A 25696-nucleotide genomic window follows, 5' to 3' on the forward strand; every position below is an offset into this window, starting at 1 on the left:
GGTGCGGCACATGCCCTGGGAGTTACTCCCCTGCTCTGACTCCTCACCATCACCCCGGCCCCGACTGACGGCAGCCTCCTGAGCCTGTGGAGGCAGAGTGGAGGACCCATAGTACTGGAGTCGGTGCCATGCAAGGGCACCTTGGGGGGCAAGGGCAAAGGTCCTCTCCAGCGGAAGTAACATCACTCACTGAAAGACTGATCACGACAAACTTCATCTCTGCAGCCTGGGGCGCGCTGAGCCACTGAAAGCCATTATTTCTAGAAAAATCACACTGTCCTCCTAAGGATCCCTTTGATTGTGTGCTTGTGGAAAACAACAGCCAAAGAAAACTATGTGCACAGTCATATGTATATTTCGGTTATGGTCTAGTTAAGGGGACATGCCCCCCAATTCTCTTCCTCATCTTTCAGATCTTGGCAGACCCTGACCTCTCAGTGGCGCAGATCAGAGCTTGGCCTTCAGCCGACAATACACGTCTGTGCCAAGTGAGAACGACTTGCTGGGGCAGGTCGGAGTCAATCCTGCATCCCTCCCTCCCTTTTTTCCTCCCCATTTGACCTTTGGGGCTCTAGTTTCCTGAAAGTAGTGAATTATTCATGTTTGTACATAGATATCAAATTGGCCCTTCCCAGGTTGCCAGCAGGGTGGGGCAGGTAGGTGGCTTTGTTCAGCGTCTGTAAATAGGAGGAGCCACCTCCCTGTTGAAATAGCACCTACAGGTGGGTGACCGTTTTTTGCTAAGTCATCCTGGGGATGGTCAAAGACCCATTGTGAAATCCTTCCTGTCCTTCCAGGCTCCTCCTTCCTCCCCACCCCTATAACAGACCCTGACGTGGGTTCCTGCCACTCTGCAGGCCTCGCTGTGTCCCTTCACCATGGCTTACATAGCCAAGTCCTTCTACGACCTCAGTGCCACCAGCCTGGACGGGGAGAAGGTAGATTTCAACACATTCCGAGGCAGGGCCGTGCTGATTGAGAACGTGGCCTCGCTCTGAGGCACGACCAGCCGGGACTTCACCCAGCTCAACGAGCTGCAATGCCGCTTTCCCAGGCGCCTGGTGGTTCTCGGCTTCCCTTGCAACCAATTCGGACATCAGGTGAGGGGTGCCTTGTAGTGTACCCAAGGAGGTGGGCTGCCGAAGCTTTGGTCAGCTAAGGGGAGGGGGAGAGGGACCGTGTGTGTCAGAGCGTCTGGAATTGTAGGTATGTTTTGTTCATCTAGGTCTTGGGTACACGTGAATACCAAGAGGAAGGACGTACGGTTCTGTCTGGGCTTCAGCACCAAGGGTGGGGTTTTGTTGTCTACCATCTTCCCATTATGCTCCATGAGGGCTGGTACCGGGTCTGCTTTTCTCTCCACTGTGGAGAAAGTGCTCGTTAAATACCCGCTGAGTGGATGAGTGGAGGAAATAGAAGATCACCAATCAAACTAGGATGGAACTGACCCGGGAGACCTTAGTTCCAGCTAGACGTGGTTCTGCTATTCCGTGGCTCTGTGCCCTCAGAAGAGTCCCTTGATTTCTGTTTTAGTTTCCTTATCTGTAAATGGGGGGACAATGCCACTTATCTCATAGGATAATTGTGAGGTTCAGAGGGTAAGATACACAAAAATAACTTGAAAAATATAAAGTAATATGCAAGTGAAAGCAAAAGCAACTGTATTATTTAGGTTGAAGGACTTTGTTTTAAATCAGCCGAGGGGAGAGTGATTTTGGTGGAAGGCTCAGGGTTTGCAACGTGCTCGGATCTCCTCCGGGCCTCACATGCACCCCTCTATCTCTGATTTTTTCCTTTTTTGGGGTGTGTGTGTATGTGTGTGTGTGTGTGTGGCCCATAGGGGGTTCAAATCTCTGTCTCTGATTACTGGGTCAAGTTCTAGATCTTCAGCCCACACACCTCAAGTTCTTTTAGGGATTCTTCTATTTTCACTTATTATTTTAACAGCACCAGCAGACAGAATGTCCTCAAGTGAACCCTCTAATTATAAACCCCTCAGTTCAATTCACAGTGGCATGAAGGCAAGGAATTGGTTAGCAGAGAGACAGCAGGAAGGCCGAAGTGTCATTGGCTGTGACAAACGTAAGCCCAGACCATCCCTGCTGTCACCGTCAGTCTGTCTCTAGGCTTGGCCAGGGCGGGCGAGAGAACCGGCGAAACCCCAGAGGCACCTCCACCCTTACACCATCAGGCCAGCTAGTGGCTGGAGGGAATCCATTACCGGTAGCCGGCCGGTCATTTGCATTGAGAGATAAGGAGTCTAATAGAGATCACCTTTGGGCTCAAGATGTCATGATGGCCTGGAACTGACTGTACTGATTGGTTCTAGTAGGTCAGAGGCAAGAACTTTCTCCCACAGGGAGATATCTGACTCTTAGACCCAGGGGGAGGGGTGGAAAATAAGGGTTTCCATGGGCCTTTGGGGGTTGTCAGGGGTGGAGAATGCCAAGTGGGGAGAGGACAGGGATGGCAGGGGGCAGGGAAAGACCGGTAACAGGCTCAGAGCTAAAGCCTTCACAGCTGAGTCCAGTGAGTGAGTGTGAGGAGTCTTGGGAGAGCAGTCTGGAAGTAAAAGGAATGATAACTACACATTCACAACCTTTATCACACACTTAACTTTCCTTCCCCTGGCCTGTTCCAGAACCCTAAACACTATCCTGTTTAATTCATCCCTGTTGGTCACTGAGCAATTCCATTTAGAGTACATCCACTGTCGTCTCTAACTTACTTCGCCTTTGTGGCACCTGAAAGCCAGACTTCCTTGGATGGGGTCTTCCTTCATCAAAGCTTCCTCCTACTTACACTTCAGATCTAGGACAAGGCAAGATGAAAGCAAGAAGCTATAAATCCTATCCCTCTAGTCCCCGATTTCACCCTTAGCTTGAGGAAATGAGCAGAATTGAGACAGAGGCTATACTCAACACTCCCGTGTAATTAGAAGCAACGGAGGCAAATCAGGGCAGAGGGAAAAGAAGGTTGTGGCTGGACATGTGTGAGTGTGCATGTGGGCAATGGAAGGGAGAGTTCTAGGTGGCATCACCTGAGCTGCCTTTTCCTTTCTTTCTACTGCCCTGAACTCAAGGTTCCTTGAAGTTTCAGACAGATAACCCTAAGAACTGTTCAGGGCAGTTTAGAGAGAGAAGCAGCAGGTCGAAAGTGCTAAATCATTCACTGTAAGAACAGCCACGCTAGGAACTGCAACAATTTTCAGGAATGGCCTAGCAAACCATTAAACAATAACTGTGAGTGGGGAATCTCCAAGTCAAGAGTAAGGCAAAGGTGGTGAAGAAGGAAAAAGAAAGAACAGAGTCAGGGGAGGGTGGAGGCTACACAGAAAAGAATGATCCTGGGAAGGGAGGGTGAAAGATTTTTGTGGATCCTTCATTTCCCCCTTCCCTCTTCCATGCTCTTTGTCTTTTTCCTCCCCCAGGAGAACTGTCAGAATGAGGAGATCCTGAACAGTCTCAAGTATGTCCGCCCTGGGGGTGGATTCCAGCCCACCTTTACCCTTGTCCAAAAGTGTGAGGTGAATGGTCAGAACGAGCATCCTGTCTTCGCCTACCTGAAGGACAAGCTCCCCTACCCTTACGATGACCCATTTTCCCTCATGACCGATCCCAAGTTCATCATTTGGAGCCCCGTGCGCCGCTCGGATGTGGCCTGGAACTTTGAGAAGTTCCTTATTGGGCCGGAGGGGGAGCCCTTCCGCCGCTACAGCCGCACCTTCCAGACCATCAACATTGAGCCTGACATCAAACGCCTCCTCAAAGTTGCCATATAGACACGAGCTGCTCGGCACGCGGATCTACTCCATCCCGCCCCTGGTATCTTTCCTTAGGGTCAGGGTCTTCTGCAGGAGACACTGCTGGACCAAAGCTTCCCCCTGAAGAGCCTTGCCCTTCCAGTCCCCCTGTCTCCCTTCCTTCCCCCAACCTTCTGGTTGGTGATTCTACTTGGAGCTCCAAGACTTGGGTGGCTCTGAGCCTTCACAGAATGATGGCACCTTCCTAAACCGTATGGGCGGTGTCTGAGAAGTGTGAAGGGCTTAGAGCCAGGCTGCTAGATGGGTCCAATAAAGGGCAGGTAGGCAAACGGCCAAGCTCTGTGTCTTCTTCCTTGATGGAGGGTAGAGGGATGGTACAAAGTCACAGGTGGGACAGAGAGCCGGCAGCACACAAAGGCTTGATAGAGGGAGGCTCTGATCGGGGGACGCCCTAATGACTGTTGAGAGCAGGCTCTGGCTAGGGTCTGCGGTGGCAGGTGGAGGTGCAGGAAGTGTGAATTGTATTATTACTTGATGGCTCCTCCAGAACGGAGGATGGGGGGGCTGCTCGGAGGTGGTAATGTGAGGTAAAGGAGAGGACTAGACAGTGGGCCTTTCAGCGGAGAGTACTGGGAGGTTCGTTAGAGGACTCCAACCAGGAAGATGTCACTATCACCGCAGGTACTGGGCCAGCCAAGCACTAGCTGCACTTTGAGTTATTGCTGGGACATAAATTTGGTCAACTTTAACTGACAGCAAGGGTATGGAGGGTGCAGTTCCCGGGAACACAAAGAGTACTTATTTTCCTGGTCACCTTGCTGAGTCACATTTGTTTTTGATCCTTTGCTAGACCGACTCCCTCCTTTTCACAGTTCACATGCTACCCTTGTCTTTCTCAAACTCACATATTCACGGATCCAGGCACAAGACAAATCAGTGTAGGCATGAATGATTGATTTCATTTTTTCTTCCATGAGGGTGGGAATGAAAAGGGCCTCCCTTTAGACAGTCTGACTATTCATAACCTGCCAACAGGACAGCCCTTCTCTGTGAGAACAGGTTTCCGCCAACTGGCTTTGTAAGGACGGTGACCCAGATTCCTCAGCAAGTACAGGCAGACTCCAAAGGCACCAACACCACGAAGGCCAGGTCCTATCATGTTCTGGAAAAGACACCTGCTGAGAGGCCACTGTCCTGTCACTTTGCCTCACAAACCTCTTCCTGGAAACTGCCCACTTCACCTTTCCTTTTTTGACCATTAGTTGGAATATTTTAACTTTCCTCACTGAAGCCCTGAAGGGACAGTTCTCCAAACTGGACACACTGCTTACAATCCCCAATGCTGAGGGGGAGATCCCTTTCCTGTGGTGTTCCCGTAACTATTTTCCAAGCACCTGCATCATCTGAGAAGTCAATGTGGAATAGACTGTCTGACCTTCAACTAAAGCCATGCCTTCCATGGTGCTTTATTTCAAAAGGGGTAACCTGAGCATTACAGTGGGAATCCCCTGGCACCCTTTTGCAGGGCCTTCTGCTAAATTAAGGCTACCCTTAACTTGACTCTTGAAAACTCAAGCCTTTCAAGATTCCTGCTCTTAAAGCCAACAGCTGGGGTATGGTTTTTGGAGGGCAGGACCAAGCACTGATGTTAGAGCAGTAACTGCAGAGACAAATCACTTCTCTGAAGAAATGAAATACAGAATTCATACTGGATGCTAGTATGATTTGTTCACCATCTCCATAGTGCTAAAGGCTGTTGCTTTGTCTAGTAACAGAGCAGCTGTCCTGGATGTTGGCATTATGCCACAGGCAATTGAGGGCTGATATGCCAGTAGATGTGTTGGGTCTTTCCCATGAGGCTCAAGTTGAAGGAATTATTTAAAGATTCCCAAAGGATCGGGAATTAACAGTCTAAGTGATTTTGCAGAGAGTCAACAAGGGCCATAATGCTAGGAAAAGGGCTCCTCACTTGGGCAGGGAAAACGCTACATGCTTCAGAAGGGACCTGACCAGTCTGGCTCAGGAGGGAACAGGGAAGGCAGGACTGGAGGAACTTCTTTTACGAGGACATTCGTTTTTACTAAATCTTTGGTTGTGCTGTTGTTAAAATGAAGAGAAGTGAGAAGTGTTTCCTTTATTCTTCATCTCGTTTGTCTCCCTTTACATCCTCAGAAGTATCAGCTTATGGTCATAAACAGACTTGGCAAAGCTTAATATAATCACCCACTTTCAATCTTTTAATCAAACTTCCCTAGGGGCACTCAGGAAGTAGGAAGGTGTCTCATCAACAAGCTTTTCCAGAGAGCTGAGATAATGCCACTCGATTTAGAGGAGGGACAGAGACAATCACTTCTCTGAGGGCTCTAACAAAAAATAAAGCTTGGGGTTGGGGCGCCTGAGTGGCTCAGTCGTTAAGCATCTGCCTTCAGCTCAGGTCATGGTCCCAGGGTCCTGGGATCGAGCCACGCATTGAGCCCCACATTGGGCTCCCTGCTCGCCGGGGAGCCTGCTTCTCCCTCTCCCACTCCCCCTGCTTGTGTTCCCTCTCTCACTGTCTCTCTCTGTCAGATAAATAAAATCTTTAAAAAAAAATAATAAAGCTTGAGGTAAATGATTTTAGGGAACCAAGGTACACAGACTGAAATTTATTATTTCTATGACTATGTTCCCACGCTATACCTCCTTAGTTTCAGAAGCACTGAGCCAAAATCTAATTGGTGATTTCAAATCTGATTTCTTATAATCACCATCACAACTGTCATCCAAACTATCATTTATTATTTACTACACTCACCCACTGCATAAGTACTTTATATATATTAGGTTACTTAATTCTCATACTGACCCTATGAAGAATTTTTCCCTCTGTTTAAAGGTAAGTGAACAAGACATCTGCCAAGGACAAAGGGCTCCAAGTAGCAGAGTTGAAAGTTAAACCCAGGTCAGTCAACTATAAAGCCTGTACTCTTTTTTTTTTAAGACTTATTTATTTATTGGGGGGGGGGTAAGGCAGAGGGAAAGGGATAAGGCAGAGGGAGAGGGAGAGAATCTCCAGCAGATGCCCCACTAAGCACAGAGCCCAACATGGGGCTCGATCCCACAAGCCTGAGATCACGATCCGCGCTGCAATCAAGAGTCAGACGCTTAACCGACTGAGCCAGCCAGGCGCCCCGAAGCCTGTACTCTTTAAGTACAACACAACAGTATTTCCCTCTACCTCCGAGTTCCTTCAGAAAGACCACCGATAGCTGCCTGTACACAGCACTGCACAACTTAAAAACATTTTCACTTACGTCACATCATTTGATTTAAAAACTCTGTGAGGGAGGCATGATTATTTCTATTTTTCCACTGAAGAGCCGAGGTGCATATAAGTTACCTGCTCAATGTCCCAACACGAGCAGGTGGCAAAGCTCATTTTAGACCTAGGTCTCTTGGTTTCCCTTCTATCCAACCATACTGTACCTCAAAATAGAGACTGTACTACAGTCAAGAAACACAACCTAAAATGGAGAGCCTCAAATTCAGTGAAGTAACTTAACCTTGCTCACACACACACACAAAAAAATGAATCAAAGAATTCTTGATAAAGAGCAGTGAACATACACTTCTTAGTAATTCCTTGTAAGTAACGAACCATATCTGGTTGTGCCCACAATATATCATATATCAATTAATTAGTACTGGGAGAAGCCAAGACCATTTGAGAAAGACTGGGCCGGCTAAAACAACAAAACAAACATGCTGAGCTTTAACTCCAAAAGCCTAAGTATGCAGACTCCAAATCTATACATCATGGAGCAAGTAGACAAAGAACGAGGTGCCAGGACAAGCCCACTTTCCCAATTACATCTATAGATGATTCCTTTTCTTTTTTGTATCTCAGGAAGGAAAGTAAACTGATATTTTTGCCTGGCTCCCCTTTATTTGAACAGAAAAATTTGGATTCAGTAGAACTGGGTTCAAGAGGTCTTTATTTGATTAGATCCATAGAAGAATTCTAGAAAATAAAGTGTCACAAAACATAGCATAAAGTTGGTTTAATAATGACAAATGTGGAGAGGATCTTAGGTTTCAAGTTTTGTAATATATAGTCCAAAACAGACAGATAATTATACAGTCTATAATAGACAAAGGTATCAGTTGGGGCTTATAAATCATACTCTTGAGCTCCAAATGACTAAGTTGGAAGCATTAGCAAACTCCAAGAAGGGACAATTCAGAGGCTATAATGGGCTTAGTGCTGCTATTTAAAGTAATGAAGCATTTTCTCTGCTTTCTGGATCCATTTCACCAAACGATTTCCTCAGCAGGTCAGATATAGATTTGCAGAAAAGTGGAAAACATTTTCCAGGAATAACACAACTGATCCCTAAGGAGCAGATGACTTAACTTTTCTGAATAACAAATCTTGGTCTGACATGCCTAGATTCCTCAGAGTGTTGTCGCTGACATTCTCAACTTCTTCCTCACCTTGCCAGACCCTTATACTTCATATGTCGTGAACAACAGTGTTGAGATGAAGTCACCGTACTAGTTGTGTGACCTTAAGTTCCTTAACTTCTTTGTGCTTTAGTTTCTTTGGCTCCAAAATTGGGATAACAATAGTACCTACTTCCTGGAGTTGTTAATGAGGATAAAGTAAGCGTTTAAAAAGGCCTGGGCACATAGTAAGTACTCAATAAACCTCAGCATTATTATTTTTTTTAATTTATTTATTTGACAGAGAGAGACACAGCGAGAGAGGGAACACAAGCAGGGGGAGTGGGAGAGGGAGAAGCAGGCTTCCCGCTGAGCAGGGAGCCTGATGCGGGGCTCGATCCCAGGACCCTGGGATCATGACCCGTGCGGAAGGCAGACGCTTAACGACTGAGCCACCCAGGCGCCCCAAACCTTAGCATTATTGTTATTCCTGTTATATAACAAAATTTCCCTGGTATCAACGATGGACACTTTACTCACTTTTTTCCCTTATAAGCAAAGCTTTAGTTTAGAATTTCCAAATTTCTTAGATATGAAGAGGAAACAATTTTGTTTCTAATGTCTGACCCTTTAAGTTTTGGTCTTAGAAGAACTAACCAAAGCCATCTCATTGCATATAGTACTTTATATGCTTTCTAAAGCATTTTACATTCATTATTCATTTGGATCTTCTAACAATACAGTAAATTTTTATTAGCCCAATCTAACAGAAATGGGACAATAAAGACGAGAGTTATGCTTTGCTTGATGGTTATACTGCTACCAAGTGGCAGAGAGAACTAAATGCCAGGGTTTCCGATACCCAAGCCAGTGTTCTTTCAACTATACAAGGTGAGATAGTCTAAGATTTCTTTGGAGCAGTTGAAATCATCCTATTTACATATATTGATTAAAGCCCACACTTTATTCAGATTTTGCTAGTTTTAACCCAATGTCCTTTTTCTGTCCTAGGACACTTCGTTACATTTAGTTGTCACGTCTCTTTACACTCTTTTTGGCTATGTGAGTTTCCCAGACTTGTCTTTATGGCCTTGACAATTTTGAGGAGTACTTGTCAGTTATTTTGTAAGCTGGCCCTCAAATGGGATTTCTCTGATGTTTTTCTCATGATTAGACTGGGGTTATGGGTTTGGGGGAGGAAGACCACAAAGATAAAGTACCCTTTCATCACATCATATCAAGGGTACATGCTATTATCAATAGGGTTATCATTGAGGATGTTAATCTTGGTCATTTGGTTGAGCTAGTGTTTGTCAGGTTTTTCCACTGTAAAGTCCCTTTTCTCCCTTGGCACACTCTACTCTTTGGAAGGAAGTTGCTATGCATAAACCACCCTTAAGGAGTGGGAAGTATCTACATATATTATTTGAAATTCTTCTGCATGTCTATTCTTCCAATCTTTGATTTATTTTTTCAATCATTTATTTATATCAGTAATGACGCATGAATATTCAGTGTTTGGGTTATAATTCAATACTACTTTATTTTGTTGCTGAAACTATTCCAGTCACTGGGAGCTCCTTCAGTCGGCTCTTTTGTCCCTTTGACATACTCCCAATCATTGTGTTTTATGGGTTTGTTTTTTGTTTTGGTTTGGTTTTGGGGTTTTTTTTTTTTTTTTTTTTGGCACTTTCCTTGTGGCACAAAATGCTCCAAGCTCATCTTGTGTATTTACTGCCCCAGTCCTAGAATCAATCATTTCTCCAAGGAGCCCTGGTTCCTTTTATTGGAACTAAGACCTGGGCATTAGGTATGCTCCCATTCTAGTTTTATTTTCTAGCCACGTAACTTCTAATATTCTTCATTCTGATGTGAACTAGGAACTTTAGCAGAAGAGCTCAGCAGAAGAATACAATCCCCTAATTATGTTTTCTTTCAAAGGATAGTTAAGTCTAAGCAGAAAAAAATACGCAAAATAATTTCCATTATAAACAAAGTAAGACAAACCATGAGGCTTGCTGTATTGTGAACCGATACAACATAGTTACTACAGAACTGCAGAAGGATCCTAGAATAACAGAGTCATTTGTCGAGGGTCATCAGGGAGAATACTGATAGAGTCTTCAGCTTTGCCACATAACAGACACAGCATGGTGTACTCCTAGAATAAGATAAAGTGAATAATTACATTGAGGAATAGGGAGAAAGACACTTCATAACTTACTCTGGTAAAGCTATTCTCTACAAATTGGAACGGACATTCCTTCTGCACATTTGATCCATTTCTTCAACACCTATCAGGGATGTCTTAGGTTTATTCTGTGTATCCCGGAGTCTTTTGTTCATGTAAACTGAATACATGCTGATGCTCTATTTACTATGTACACAAGAATGTCATCTTGGAAATGCATGTTGGACTTAAATGTTATATACATATAAATGTTATAACATGGACTTAAAACACATATTGGGCTAGGGGAACCTGGGTGGCTCGGTCAGTTAAGGGTCCAACTCTTGATTTCGGCTCAGGTCATGACCTTGGGGTCGTGAAATGGAGCCCCACATCAGGTACAATGCTTGGCGTGGAGCCTGCTTAGGATTCTCTCTCTCCCTCTGCCCCTTCCCACCTTCCTTCTCTTAAAAAAAAAAAAAAAAAATCCAAACACATACTGGGCTTGATTAGTGCTGCTTTTAATTTTTCCCTGAAAATTTAGGGGGGGGGGGGGGGGGGCAGAGGGAGAGGAAAAATCTTTTTTTTTTTTTTAAGATTCTATTTTATTTATTTGAGAGAGCGAGAGCACAAGAGGGGGAAGGGTTAGAGGGAAAAGCAGACTCCCTGCTGAGCAGGAAGCCCAATGCAGGACTCGATCCTGGGACTCCGGGATCATGATCTGAGCCGAAGGCAGTTGCTTAACCAACTGAGCCACCCAGGCGCGCTGGGAGAGGAAAATTTTTTTTTTAATTTTTATTGTTATGTTAATCACCATACATTACATCATTAGTTTTTAATGTAGTATTCCATGATTCATTGTTTGTGTATAACACCCAGTGCTCCATGCAGAATGTGCCCTCCTCAATACCCACCACCAGGCTAACCCATCCTCCCACCCCCCTCCCCTCTAGAACCCTCAGTTTGTTTTTCAGAGTCCATCGTCTCTCATGGTTCGTCTACCCCTCCGATTTCCCCTGCTTCATTCTTCCCCTCCTGCTATCTTCTTCTTCTTTTTTTTTTTTTAACATATATTGTATTATTTGTTTCAGAGGTATAGATCTGTGATTCAACAGTCTTGCACAATTCATAGTGCTCACCATAGCATATACCTTCCCCAATGTCTATCACCCAGCCACCCCATCCCTCCCACCCCACCCCCCACTCCAGCAACCCTCAGTTTGTTTCCTGAGATTAAGAATTCCTCACATCAGTGAGGTCATATGATACATCTCTTTCTCTGATTGACTTACTTTGCTCAGCATAACACCCTCCAGTTCCATCCACGTCATTGCAAATGGCAAGATCTCTCTCATTCCTTTTGATGGCTGCATAATGGTCCATTGTATAGAGAGAGAGGGAAAATCTTAAGCAGGCTCCACACTCAGCATGGAGCCCCATGGGGCGGGGTGGGGTGGGGTGTGCTCGATCTCACCACCCTGAGATCATGATCTGAGGCAAAACCAAGAGCCAGATGCTCAACTGACAGCCGCCCAGGTGCCCCTACTGCTGCTATTTAAAGTAGTGAAGCGGGGCACCTGGGTGGCTCAGTCAATTAAGCATCTGCCTTTGACTCAGGTCATGATCCCAGGGTCCTGGGATCGAGCCCCGCACTGGGCTCCCTGCTCAATAGGGAGCCTGCTTCTCCCTCTCCCACTCCCCCTGCTTGTGCTAGCTCTCTGTCACACACAAATAAATAAAATCTTAATAAAATATGGGGCACCTGGGTGGCTCAGTTGGTTAAGTGTCTGCTTTCGGCTCAGGTCATGATCCCAGGGTCCTGGGGTTGAGCCCCGTGTCGGGCTTCTTGGTCAGTGGGGAGTCTGCTTCTCCCTCTCCCTCTGCCTCTCTCCCTGCTTGTGCGCTCTCTCTCTTTGTCAAATAAATAGTTTTTTTTTTAAAATAAAATAAAGTAGTGAAGCAATTTGAGTGTGGGTCCCTAAGGACAAATTCCTATTCTAGAGTTGCTCCTTTCTAGGTTATTTAAGACTACTAAGCAACAGAAATGATTTTTTAAAATGAAAGAAAGATCCCAAACTAAAATAACTATTTTTATCTACTCCAGGAAAATAAACAATTAAGTTAAATCTACTTGTATGTCATGCCTCATATTTAGATAGCTAGCTGTCTGGATTTGATCTATTTCAGGAGTTTATGTTTCTTGGGCTTAACAAATGTCCAGGCTGATAAAAAAAAAAAAAGAAAGAAATCTTGTCATCTGCAATGACATGGATGGACCTAGAGAATATCATGCTAAGTGAAGTCAAAGAAAGACAAATACCATACGATTTCACTCATATGTGGAATTTAAGAAACAAAACAAATGAGCAAAGGAAAAGAGAGACACAAACCAAGAAACAGACTCTTAACTACAGAGAAGAAACTGATGGCTACCAGAGGGGAGGTGGGTGGGGGAAAGGGGGATGGGGAAAATAGGGATAGGGGATTAATGAGTGCACTTGTTCTGATGAGCACCGGGTGTTGTATGGAAGGGTTGAGTCACTATCTTGTACACCTGAAACTACTATAACACTGCATGTTAATGATACTGGAATTAAAATTTTTAAAAATGTCCAGGGTGGTGATGGAAGAGATTTTGTTTTAGGGAAAACTCCTATGGCAAAGTCCTGTTTTTATAGTTATCCCCTTCTAGAATATTTAATATGGGTCATAAACTATACACACATATTTCCTTTCAAGCTTTTGCTTAAAAACTTTATCTTCTTTAAGAAAACAAACTTAATGCTAAATCTGTTAGTACTTCCACACTTCAAACTGAGATTGTTAGCTGTCTGGGAATTGGTCAGTCAAGGCAGTTTGTGTTTCATGAGTCTGGATAGTCACTAGACAAATGGTCACAGAGATAAACAATGACTACGGTTCAGAGACTCAGAACCCAGACAAGTGCATTTCTGTTTCCTAGAGTGAGTTCAGCAGGGGAGCTTAGTTGTGGCAAGAGAAAGATTGTTTCTTAAAGACCACACTTAATTTCAAGGTCTACTCCACACACACAATAGAGATAAATAGGGGCTAAAGCTCAGAGGACAAATACAGGTCTCATAAATTAAAAAATGAAATAGGGGCGCCTGGGTGACTCAATCAGTTGAGTGTCCAACTCTTGGTTTCGGCTCAGGTCATGGTCTCAGGGTCATGAGATCAAGCCCCACGACAGGGTCTGCACTCAGCAGGGAATCTGCTTGAAGATTCTCTCCCTCTGCCCCACCCCCCCAAAATAAAGAAATCTTTCTAAAACAATGAAATAAAAATCCACCCTCTAAAAGACCTGTACAAGGTCTTTTACTGCTCTCAAATACTTCTGCTTTCAGCTGCCAGACATTACTAGTAGGATGTGAACCTCTCACTGGAAATGAAGAAGAAAACAATAATAAAGTCAAAACGGGAAAATGTGTGAAGCTAGACAAACTTCTGAGTTTTCACCCAATCTATCCATCGACAAGTTTTTATTAAGTGCCTAAATGCTCTGCAATGTGCCAGGTGCACTGGCAGACATGAGAGAAGGCAAGGACAAGGTCTGACCTTGCAAAATTTACAGTCTAACTTGAGAGTAAGAAAAAACCTACCACGTGGTATAATCTGGAAAGGTTTTTAAATAAGTAAGACTGATTACACTTGAAATCTTTAATTTATAGTAGGTCTGGAATCCAAATTTCACTTTAGGTCAATTATTTGTAATTCAAAAGCAGTCTCCCATAGAAACAATGCTGTACACAGCAGTTAGGCTTTCCCCAGGAAATTCCAGGGAGTCTTTCAAACTCATACTGTATAAGTACTATAGAATCTAACCATAAATCACAGTGTTTCTGTGGGAAAACAAGTCTAGAATTCTAACTTGGAAGGTCAGGAACACATCCCCCTGTGCTGCCAGGATCAGGACACCTTTTCTCAAAACTGGCCAAGTTGGGACAGTAAGAATTCCCCCCCAGGGCGCCTGGGTAGCTCAGTCGTTAAGTGTCTGCCTTCGGCTCAGGTCATGATCCCAGTGTCCTGGGATCGAGCCCCGCATCGGGCTCCCTGCTCAGTGGGAAGCCTGCTTCTCCCTGTCCCACTCCCCTTGCTTGTGTTCTCTCTCTCGCTCTCTCTCTCTCTCTCTGTCAAATAAATGGATGAAGTCCTTAAAAAAAAAAAAAAGGACATTTTGGGGGCGCCTGGGTGGCTCAGTCAGTTAAGTGTCAGACTCTTGAATTCGGCTCAGGTCATGATCTCAGGGTCATGAAATGGAGCCCCGAGACCCGTGTTGGGCCCCACACCCAGTGCAGAGAGTCTCTCTCTCCCTCTCTCTCTGCCCCTCCTCCCTCCCCTCAAAAAAAAAGAAAAAGAAAAAAAGACATTCCAGGGGTGCCTGGGTGGCTCAGTCGGTTAAACGTCTGCCTTCGGCTCAGGGCATGATCCCAGGGTCCTGGGATTGAGCCCCACATCGGGCTCCCTGCTCGGCGGGAAGCCTGCTTCTCCCTCTCCCACTCCCCCTGCTTGTGTTCCCTCTCTCACTGTGTCTCTCTCTGTCAAATAAATAAATAAAATCTTAAAAAAAAATTAAAAAAAAAAGAATCCCCCCCGCCCCCGTCATTCATGGAAAACCTCAAAGGCTCCACCTGGGCAAAGCACGGGGATAGAGATTTGGAAGGAAGGGTGGAGTGTGTTGGATCACCTTTGGGAAGACCAGATCCTCTGCTTTATTCTGAGGGGCCCACGGCCCTTTTCTTCTATTACTACCTATTAATTCTGACCCCAAGTCCTCTCCTTCCCTAGTCCACAGAGGAACAGAAGGCAGTCTCACAGTTCCCCTTTGGTTTCCTGAGGCAAACACATAGTCCTTTCAGTGGCTTTTGGGGTGATATAAAAAATAAAGGATATCTATAATCATTTATAATGTATTTTCTGTTTAAACTCTGTACTTCTATCTCCCCCCCCACTGTGCCATCAGAAAATCTCACTTTAACAATGATATTGTAGTTATTTTTGTTATTTTTTTAAAGATTTTATTTATTTGACAGAGAGAGACACAGCGAGAGAGGGAACAGAAGCATGGGGAGCAGAGGGAGAGGGAGAAGCAGGCTTCCCGCGGAGCAGGGAGCCTGATGCGGGGCTCAATCCCAGGACCCTGGGATCATGACCTGAGCCAAAGGCAGATGCTTAATGACTGAGCAACCCAGGTGCCCCGATATTGTGGCTATTTTAAAAACAGAATTCTTATCTTTTAGAGATGTGTACTGAAATATTTAAAGAAGTAGTGAGTGATATATTTGGGATTTGACTCAAAACAATCCTGTAGGGAGATGTGGGAATGGTGAGAAACAAATTAAAGCAAACTGAAGCTGGGTGGTGGAGGTAAAAACACTGTTCTGCCTAATTTTGTCCATAAGACATTTAAAACAAAACATTACCAATGTGGGGAATCCCACCTTGAACCTGAACTACTGCTGAAGTGAAAAAGGTGCTGGGGTAGGGTGGGGACGAGGAAGTAGGCTGTCCAAGCTGAGAACAAAGAGTTCTTGTGTCCCTCAGGTTGAGAAGGAAGTTCCCAAGCGGCTATTCACATGAGTCAGAGGCCACTGTAGGTACAAGAATGGGCTGGACTATCAAGAGCAAGGAGGAGGGGTGCCTGGGTGGCTCAGTCGTTAAGCATCTGCCTTTGGCTCAGGTCATGATCCCAGGGTCCCGGGATCAAGCCCCACATCGGGCTCCCTGCTCTGCAGGAAGCCTGCTTCTCCCTCTCCCACGCCCCCTGCTTGTGTTCCCTCTCTAGCTGTCTCTGTCAAATAAATAAAATCTTAAAAAAAGGGGGGGGGGGCAAGGAGGAGATAGAATTTAAGTTCTGCTTCAAAGAGGTAAGATTTAGTTGACTTGAAGGTAGAGAAAGCAACTAGTCAAGTCAGGGAAAAAGCACGAATAAGGACAGGGATAGGGAAAGAGCAAGCGTATCCCATAGGGAGTAGCGAGAGTGCAGTATGATATATTTGAGCAAGATTAATTTGACGGCAGTGAGTAGAACTAGAGTTTGGGGGCTGCTGCAGTAATTCAGGTTTGAGTGGGTATGGTCCTTGCCATGAGGTGTGGCAGCAAGGCCAAAAAAGGCAAGAGAAACAAAGGAAGAAAGGAGGGCAGGCAGACTGTTAGTGTTAAAGAAGTACAGCTGGGAGACAGCTGATAGGTTTCAAGTGAACCTGAGTGTGTGTGTGCTCACTATTTGAGAAAGTAAAGAGAAGGCTCCAGACCAGAGACCAAAGCTCAGGGGAAAATCAGTTAGGGAACAATAGTAAAGGAAACCAGGGAGAAGGCAAAAGAGGACTCAAAATGACTTAAAAAGAAAGAAAAAAGGCTGGCACTATGGACCTCAAGGGAAGAAATCCTTCAAAAACCACAATGGTTGACACAACCAGACCCAGGAGAGATGTTAAAAGAGCTAAGAACTGAGGCAAGGTCATAGCATTCAGTTACATTATAGGAGATCTCTGAGAGAATAGTTTTAGTAAAGTGAAAATGAAAAGCAGTTTGCAGGTGGTTAAGAGCAGCACAGGGAAATGAGGAGAACAGGGTAAAGAGCTATTCAAGTAAAGAAGCAAAAGGAAGGACAGAGATGATTAGAAGATGAATCACAGAGGTAACTGAGTGAAATGAAAGGATTTTTAACTTATTTTTTAACAAAAGAAGACTCGAGTATATTTACTGTAAGAAATATTTTAAATCCCAGGGAGACAAAGAAGATGCTGGGTAGAGAGGAGATTGGGGAGGAAATACAGAAAGGGTAGCCTTAGAGAGGAAGGAACAAAAATCTTCCTCTCTACTGGGACGGAGAGAAGAGTCTAAGGTTGGACAATGCTATGTGTGGTGAGCCAAAGAGACTAGTGGGAAAGAAGAGAAAGGGAAGGTGGCCAGCCCCATGATAACCCCACAATGAGCAGGTCAGATATTACACTGTAGCTAAAATGAGCTATGGAAAGGCCAAAGCAGTGGTCTAAAGCATCACTTTCAGGAAATGAATCTGATGGAGGGATATAGAATACAGGTGGAGGGAAGCAGGTGTTGAGAGAGAAGATGAAGTGTAGAGCCCGGTTTAAGAGTTGGGTTTTTTTCCAAGAGAATTTCACTGACTAGGCATCGTGAATACAAGCCATCTTCCTTTATCATCTTCTTCCTACCCCAGAGTCATTTCTGGGGCAGCTGTGAAAATGGCTGTGTTCAGTCATAAAGGAAAACCAGCTAGACTTGGCTCACCCAGCAGTAAGAGACAATGGCTTCATTACAGCAACCTTAGTACCCATTTAGGGCTCTGAAAAACTCATGGCGGCTTCAGGAGCTTCTGCAAAATGGCTCTAAGCCCCCCTTTCCTCTCATGGAAGGACAGAGCTGCTCCTTTAAGTCCATGATATGCTCCTTCCCCTATTTGGCCACTACTCATTCACTGAGATCTTGATTTTTGCCCTAAGTTACACATAACATATAAACATTTTTCGAGGCATAATTTTTGGATGCTAAGATGTGGTCAAGATGTTGTACAGATTAACCACAACATATCAGACCAGATTCTGACAGGTGAATAAGTGCTTTCTTCTACACTAAAATATGAATGAATGAGAGTGGTTACACTGTAAGATCCTGTTATGGAAGATTATTATTTTTTTCTCATTAAAATCCTACCCAAATTTGAAGGACTTAAAAAAATTCCCCTGTCTGTTAAAAGCTCTAACATGATATTTATATCCTATAGATGAATACACAGTTCACTATAAGTAAGTAACTCAATCTGAAAGCTTGAAAATGGAGGCAGTAAGGGACAGACACAGGTTCCAGTGTGTCCTTATGGTTTCCAGTTTACCCTTGGCTCTGCCCCACTGTCCAGCTTTTCTTCCCGACCATCAGATCTGTGAATCTTCAACAACTCAGGCATACAGTAGCCTTCTGTACAATTCTTCATATGCTCTCACGATTGTACAAGACCTCATCCTTATAATACTTACTCTCTACCCTTATGGTGGTCCAGCTTCTTTCCTCCAACCTTGATACATCCAACCTGTCATTTTACTTAATGAATTATATTAAAATGTCTTACCACAACTGAGACTACAGAGTAGCTTGAGTCTACATGTCTACAGGGGAAGACAAAGATAATCTCCTTAATCAGAATTTCCATGCTCAGCAAGTATGGGGGCAGTGGGCAGGCCAACACTTATAAAACCAACAACTGTGCAATTACATAACTGGACAGGGAAAAAACAGGCACAACTGTAACCTCATAAGAACCCACAATGTGCTGTTCTTCATAAACAAACAGGACAGGCCTGAGATATCATTTGTAAGGTATGCATCTTGACTTGTGACTCTTATGGAGACAGGTTTGAACAAATATACTCACGTCTAAAATGTCTCTCTTAACGTACACAAGTAGAAGAGAAGGATGGTCTCCTTTATTATTTACTAGTACTTCATTTATTAAAACTATATGTAGATTTGAGAAAGTATTTTTATTATTCCCCCTCCCCCACAATAACATACCACATTTATACATTTACCTGAAATTCATCCATGATACTGAATGTGTACTCATGCCTGGCTATTACGTGATGACAATTCTTACACAGATCTGCCGAAACACAGAGAGACTTAAATTATTAAGTCTTAGAAGGTGTCTTAAGACAGTAAAATTTCTATTTTCAGCATGGTATTGCTTTAAAAGAATCTTAACTGATATATTTAACACAGCAGCGGGAAACCCATTATAATATCTACCTTGATAAGAAATCCAAAATCCATCACATAGCAATGCTACATAATGAAGGGCCTCAACTCAGAGATTTAACAGGCATATATTAATTCTCATTCTCAGGACTTACAGAAACTGTGCTACTAAAAACAATTATAAATAAAAAGCCAATGCTAGACATTAAAGTGAATTTAATAGTAACAAAAGACTATAGTAAAAACATATAATAACTATGATTTATTGAGTGCTTACTGTGTGCCAGATACGCTTTTAAATACTTTTTATCTGTTTACTTAATCTTCTCAAAACCCAAAGAGGTAGATACTATTGTTACCACCTTTTTAAGGTGAAGAAACAAAGCCACACACCTTTAAGTAATTAGCAAGACCACTGAGGTAGGAAGTGTTGGAAACAGAATTCAAACCCATGCATTCTGGCTCCAGAGCTCTTGCTCTTAACCGCTATGTCCTACTACCTCTTTAAAATAGAGTTTAAAGGTTATGCCTAAAATAAAGAAAAAGGATTATTCTACGTTAGAACATTTTCAATAGTCTGACTCAATTCCAAAGGCTTAGTATCTTTCATATTCCTTTTTAAAAATATCATTATTTGCACATTTATTCCTCATATTTCAGAACATACCAACATACTCAAACCAGGAGACAGGCAAAAAGGGGATGTGAACAGTTTAATTTCTTGTCACACCTGGGGACTAAAATGTACATATACTTAATTTACTCACAGAAATTCTTAGAGTGCCAACCTCAGAACTGATTCATTTTTATTATACATAGTTTATTTGGTTCCCCAGTATTGAGGATGAGGAGCAGCAAATGAAGGTAGCACAGCAAAAGAAACAACAGACGGATGATGAGATAGGAGACAAAAAAGGTTATGAGAGCAGAAACAAGACTAAAAAAACCATAACATCCCAGGGTCATTTAGTATGGCAGCAAACAGCCCTAAACACTTCAGGAGCTGTTGGAGAACATCACTGTATTAGACTATAGTAAAAAAAGAAAACTAACACGAACGATCCTAAAAGGTTAAAAAAAAAAAAGTCTCTCTTGTTTCAGAAGGCATAAAGACTTTTAAAATAAACAAACAAAAAATGCTACCTGAATCATTAGCTTCAGTTATCTACAAAAGTCACTTATGCAGTCTGATGACGCTAGTATCATCTTTATTTTCCTCTTAAAAACCAAACTAGCAACTCTGTTGCAATACAATATTGAAACAGGCCTTATAAAACACAACATATCAGGAGGTATAACTATTAGCTTTCAAAAGCTGGTATCTGCTCCCAGACTTGCACGAAAATAAAAAGTCTACTTACGATCGTAGGTAACTATTTCTTCTCCATCTTCCTCTTTCAAAGATTTGTTTGTGATCAGCATAAAATCCCGCTTACTGCACACTGCACAGCCTGTAAAGTTCAGCAAGAAAGATCCATTCTCCAGGCAGATGTTACCCTAAAATATCAAAAATAGGAATTTAATTTTCTTCTATTTCAAAACCCTTAGTGAAAATAATTAATAGACTAAAATTTTCTAAAGGCAAAAAAACATGGCCAGAATTTACTTGCTTGAAGTCTGTACCAAGTAATTTTTGAAATTACTAGCTTTCCTCTAGAAGGCTATTTATGGCAAACAAAACTGAAGCAGTGTTAAGCTGTAAGTCTCTGAGGACTGCAACTGTGTTTGAGAGGACTAAATGCAAGTGGATTTTTAGAAACTTAATGAAGCTTTAATAATATAAAATGTGAAAAGGAAAAATTAGAAAAATCTAATAGCCAACAATATTAAATGAAGCACAGCACAAAACTAGAATTAAAATTCAATCAAAATGGAAATACTGAACTAATGATAAAAATGATCTTTTACAATGTGATGCTCAGTTGATTGTTGAAATAGCATTTTCTGATGCCTTAAAAAATAACACAAAATAAGCAAACAAGAATAAACTCTCATCTCTACAGATGCCAGTCCTCAAGGGTATGTGTGATTCAGGCAGAGAAGATAAGCTCTGCAATTCATCAGACTGACACCATGGCATTCAAAAGAGAAAGGGATTTGCTTCATCACTAAGAAACTGTAAACAACTTATGCTCCTAGCTCAAGGGAGGTCTTTGCAAAGGCTTACTAATAATTGTTCAGAAAACCATTTTATAAATAATCTAATTCAACCTCATTTCTGACCAATACATAGAGTATTTTTAACAGTTGATATGACTAAAAACCAATCAAATCAACATTTCTCCAATGCAGCTATGTGCCTGATACTGTGCAAAAGCACTGTGAAGGATTAGAGGATGAGTCACCTCTTTCCTCCTCCGAGGAGCTTATGAACTATCAGGAAGACCAGCTTTAAGTGATGCCACAGTGAAGTCTTCCTGGATTCCCAGCACCACAGTTAACCTCTCCCTTTTGAGTGGCTCCTTGATGCTATATATGAAGGAAGAGATTAACTCTGTAGGGGCGGGGGTGGGTGGAAGCGAAAAAATCAATCTAACTATACAGTTGGGAGATACTAAATCACAAGCACATCAACTTAACTACTGAAGGGGAAAAAAGGCCTTGGGGTTAAAGTATAAATTTCCAGCTACTAAGAACAGGTGCTTTTCTTTGATTTTCTTAAAAATAAACATCACGGAAGTGTAGCTCCTATATAATAAAATCCACACACTGTAAGGGTATAGGTGAATGACTTTTTTTTAGGTATATATGTATCAATGTAACCACTATCCCAACCTAGATATAAAAATTTGTCTTCCTAGGAGATCCTTCAGACTTTGCAGTCTATCTCCAACCCCTATCTCACCTTAGGCACCCCTTGATCCGATTCCTATAAAATTTTATATAAATAGAACCCTGCAGTATACTCTTCTGCAACCAGTTTCTTTTGTTCTGTCCATATTAATCATCTATGTTGTTGTACTGGTAGCTCATTGCTTTTCATTGCCGAACAGCATGAATTCAGGTTGATAGACTTTTGGGTCGTTTTCAGCTTGGGGCTATTATGAATAAAGCAGCTATGAAGATTCAGTAAGTCTTGTGTAAACATATACCTTTCTCTTCAGTAAACACCTAGAAGTGGAACTGCTGAATCAGATGGTAAAAATATGGTACATACAAACTTTGTAACTGCTCATTAGTTTTCCATTTTCTAGTCCACCAGCACTGTGTGAGTTCCAGTTGCTCCACATCCTCACCCACCTGAGGTACCGTGTCTTTTCTTATTTTAGCTATCTTAATCACGTGGTATCTCACAGTAGTTTTTAATTTGTATTTCCCTCATGACTAATAACGTTAAGCATCTTTTTATGGTGCCTACATGTGTATCTTCTTTTGTGGAGTGTCTAGTCTTTTGCCCATTTTTTGAAACTTAGGTTGTTTATCTTATCTAGTTGTAAGAGTCATTGAGTTGGAAGAGTTCTTTATATATCTTAGATACAAATCCTCTGTCAGATTTGTATTACAAATATCTTCTCCCTATTATTGGTGTGCCATTTTTTAAATAATGTCTTTTGAAGAGCAGATAGTTTTGACTCTTGTTAAGTCCAATTCATCAAACTTTTTCTTCCACTATTTGTGTTTGTCTTCTAAGACTAGTATTCCTCATCTGTGAAAAATATCTACCACAAATCTCCAGAAAATTTTATGAAACCAAAGGTAATTATTTATTACCTACTCATTCCGCACTTAGAACTTCTTGATATGCTAATCCATTATTTTTCTGACAATTTTTTGGATGAGTACACTATACCTGCTACCATCATCTCACTGTCCTTTCCTTTGCTAAGCTCAAAGTGGCTTCTGTTCTTACTGCCCTCAGAAATATCACACGACTTTGAAAACTCCCAGAGTTGGAAGGACCTTTCAGATTTCAAATGATCAGTCTCTACTGAACAACGGGAAGAGAGTTCAATTTCTCCAAGGGTTGCCCATTCTGCTTTTGAAAATCTGTTAGAAAGTTCTTTGTTCTGATTCAAAGCCTCCAACCCAATAACATCCACCCACTAATGATTTCTAAATCTGCCTTCTGAAATTCCGGAATGACAGCCCTTTAATTATTTTGGAACAGAATAAAGTCAGAAAGAAGTGCCAGTGAAAGGCACTTTTCTGGTTTCCCAATCACCTCAATCCTTTTCTAACTCATCTGTTTGAATTTCACACCGCAACTGCAATCTTGTATTTTCACTTGACTCCTTGGATGTTACATTCTCAATCTTGGATGAAACATGATAAAAACAATCTGACCATGTGCACCCCAATCTTCATTCTCTCTCCCATATGCCTCCAATTTCTGTAATGATACTTCCAATTTCCCAATTGCCTAGATTGAAAACCCTAAGGTCATCTATAGCTCCTCCCTCCATTAAATTGGCTCAGTTCTAGTAATTCTTTCCTTGAGATGAGGTCTTCATTATCTCATGCCTACACTACTGTTGCCATGGCTCCCCAAATACCGTAGGGCTCTCCCTTTTACATTTCCCCCCTACCATAACCTAAATATACAGTCATAAGATTCATTCTCCTAAATAACAGATTTCAGAATTATTTCCCTATTTGATTTTCTTGATGGATGCCCAATGCCTGAAGTGTAGAATCTAAACTTAATACAACTTTTTAAGTCTTTTGATTAGCTCAATTCTTAAGAATCCAACCTAATCCCTTAATACTCTTCACTACAAACACCTCCCTCGTGTGGTCTCTGTAAAGTGCAGTGTTCATTACTGGATTCATAAACATTTTTTACACTTTTAAAAAAGTATGAAATAGAACACAATAAAGTATATGAAACATAAATATACAGTATAATGCCTCTACCTACTAGATGTCAGTCGTACCCCCAGGGTAACAACTAAAAATGTCTACAGATAGCGCCAAGTGTCCCTTGGGAGGCAAAATCTCACCTAGTTGAGAACCACTGCTCTAATTAATTCACTTTCATTATTTATTCATGGTGTTCCATTCTGTGACGGTATCACACTTTTCCAGTGTACAACTACAAAAAATTGCTGTTCTGAGCATTCTTATACAGGTCTCCAGGAACATATGTAATGCATTTATTTCTCTAGAATGGGAACTGCTGGGTCATTCAGTATGCGTATCTTCATTTGATAATGCTAATCCTTTTTCCAAGGAGGTTGTACCATGAGTGTTCTTGTTATATATCCTTCCCCAAAGACTACTTATTACTCAAGATATTAAGAGACAGAAACAACTATAGATTTTCTACCTTCCAATCATTACAAGAATTCTTGTTCTTGTTATATTCCCCAAGCCTCGGGCTCCTCCTTTCCTTCTTTTCTACCCTAGTCACAGCGAGCCTTCAAGTCCCAAATGAAGTTCACCTTCCTTTTGGGAGAACAGCGCTATTTCTCTCCCCTTTCTCAGAATTCGAACAGAATTTATGAACTGTACTACTCATCTTTTGTTAATCACATACTCCGCAGGAGGCAATGAAAGCTGCCTATTTCTTCTTTGGTATCCCTTTCTGGCCTAGCAAAGTAATCTAGCTACACACATAAATGTTCAATAGGTATACCTTGAATGAATGAGAGTAAACAAGCTTCGGCAACCTCCCGAGCTTGAGAGGAGCCGAGATTTTTCAAAAAGTAACTGCCAGGAAACCTGAATTCTGGCCTTGGCTCTCCTGTTAAGAGAATGTGAACTTGGGCAAGTGATTTCCCCTCTCTGGGCATTAGTTTCATCTGCAAAACTGGGTTATAACATATGGCCTCAGAGGTCCCTTCCAGCGCTAGAATTCAGTAAGAATTTCACCAAATCAAGCTTGAGAATGAGACGGGGGGGGGCGTGTCCCTTTGTCGTCGGACTGGATTGGTGGTGGTGGTGGGGTTTCCTTTGTTGTGCCCCCGGAGCTCAAGAGAAGCGGGGTGACGGCTGATGTCAGCCGCCAGGGCGGGGACCGGCGGAACGGACGGCGACAGGCCGCCCCCGCCATCAAGTGCCTAAATACAGCTACGGAGTCACTGGAATGGGCAGAGCGGCTGGGTCGGCCCGCGGCCGGCCTCTCAGGGAAGGCCAGCCGAGGGCTACGAGAAGCCCCAGGGGCTGGCCCCGGGCCAAGGGAGCGAGAAGTTCTCGGCGCCCACTCGCTCACCCGGTTGGGATACTCCTTCTCCACACAGCCCCCACACATCCCGACGCCGTTCCCGAGGACGATCCTCCAGTGCTTCCGGGAAGACGAAACCTCGCGATAGCAAAGGGAAGGTTGCCGCATGCGCCCGAAGTACTCGACCCTGGAGTATTCGCTCTCGGGAACCAACGCGAAGTCTCCGCCCCTTAGCCACTGTTGTTAGGGCAGGGCCTGGTCTCCTAGGCAACAACGCGAGGGCGAGGAGTGGAACATCAGAAACCTGCGGAAGAAGAAGGCGGGACCGTGGACCCTGTGGCGGGAATGCGAAAGGGAGCTCCCACTGAGCAGAGTTCTTATAGGCGCCCTCCTGAGTCTAGGCTGACAGGCGAGTCACAACACACACGAAAGGGAATTGTTTCGCGCTGCCTCAGCTTACCCCGTACATAAAGCTGAAATTATAATAATTTATATACCTTTCCAT

At 43.1% G+C, this 25696-nt stretch overlaps 2 protein-coding genes across 2 annotated transcripts; one reads left to right on the forward strand and one right to left on the reverse strand.

Moving 5' to 3' along the window:
* Positions 1-802: 802 nt before the first annotated feature.
* GPX2 (glutathione peroxidase 2) lies at positions 803-4099 on the forward strand. The gene is made up of 2 exons (XM_021701369.2): positions 803-1100; positions 3431-4099. Exons 1-2 carry the CDS (start codon positions 879-881, stop codon positions 3779-3781), a joined length of 573 nt encoding a protein of 190 aa, XP_021557044.1. The 5' UTR covers positions 803-878; the 3' UTR covers positions 3782-4099.
* A 6071-nt stretch (positions 4100-10170) lies between these two features.
* Positions 10171-25359, reverse strand: CHURC1 (churchill domain containing 1). Its single transcript, XM_021701371.2, has 4 exons — positions 25240-25359; positions 20450-20585; positions 18923-18993; positions 10171-10346 (listed from the first exon to the last, which is right to left on the reverse strand). The coding sequence occupies exons 1-4, from the start codon at positions 25357-25359 to the stop codon at positions 10254-10256; spliced, it is 420 nt and encodes a 139-aa protein (XP_021557046.1). The 3' UTR covers positions 10171-10253.
* Positions 25360-25696: the final 337 nt, after the last annotated feature.

This window comes from Neomonachus schauinslandi, chromosome 9 (genome assembly GCF_002201575.2).
Source record: "Neomonachus schauinslandi chromosome 9, ASM220157v2, whole genome shotgun sequence".
NCBI lineage: Eukaryota > Metazoa > Chordata > Mammalia > Carnivora > Phocidae > Neomonachus > Neomonachus schauinslandi.

What these genes read in the sequence shown, in the direction of transcription:
- CHURC1 (XM_021701371.2), bottom strand. Translation starts at nt 25,359, where the DNA reads ATGCGGCAACCTTCCCTTTGCTATCGCGAGGTTTCGTCTTCCCGGAAG. An exon ending in AGAAGGAGTATCCCAACCGG is followed by an intron (nt 20,586 to 25,239) that starts GTGAGCGAGTGG and finishes TTGATATTTTAG; the next exon opens with GGTAACATCTGCCTGGAGAA. An exon ending in GTATCATGGATGAATTTCAG is followed by an intron (nt 10,347 to 18,922) that starts GTAAATGTATAA and finishes ATCTTATTCTAG; the next exon opens with GAGTACACCATGCTGTGTCT.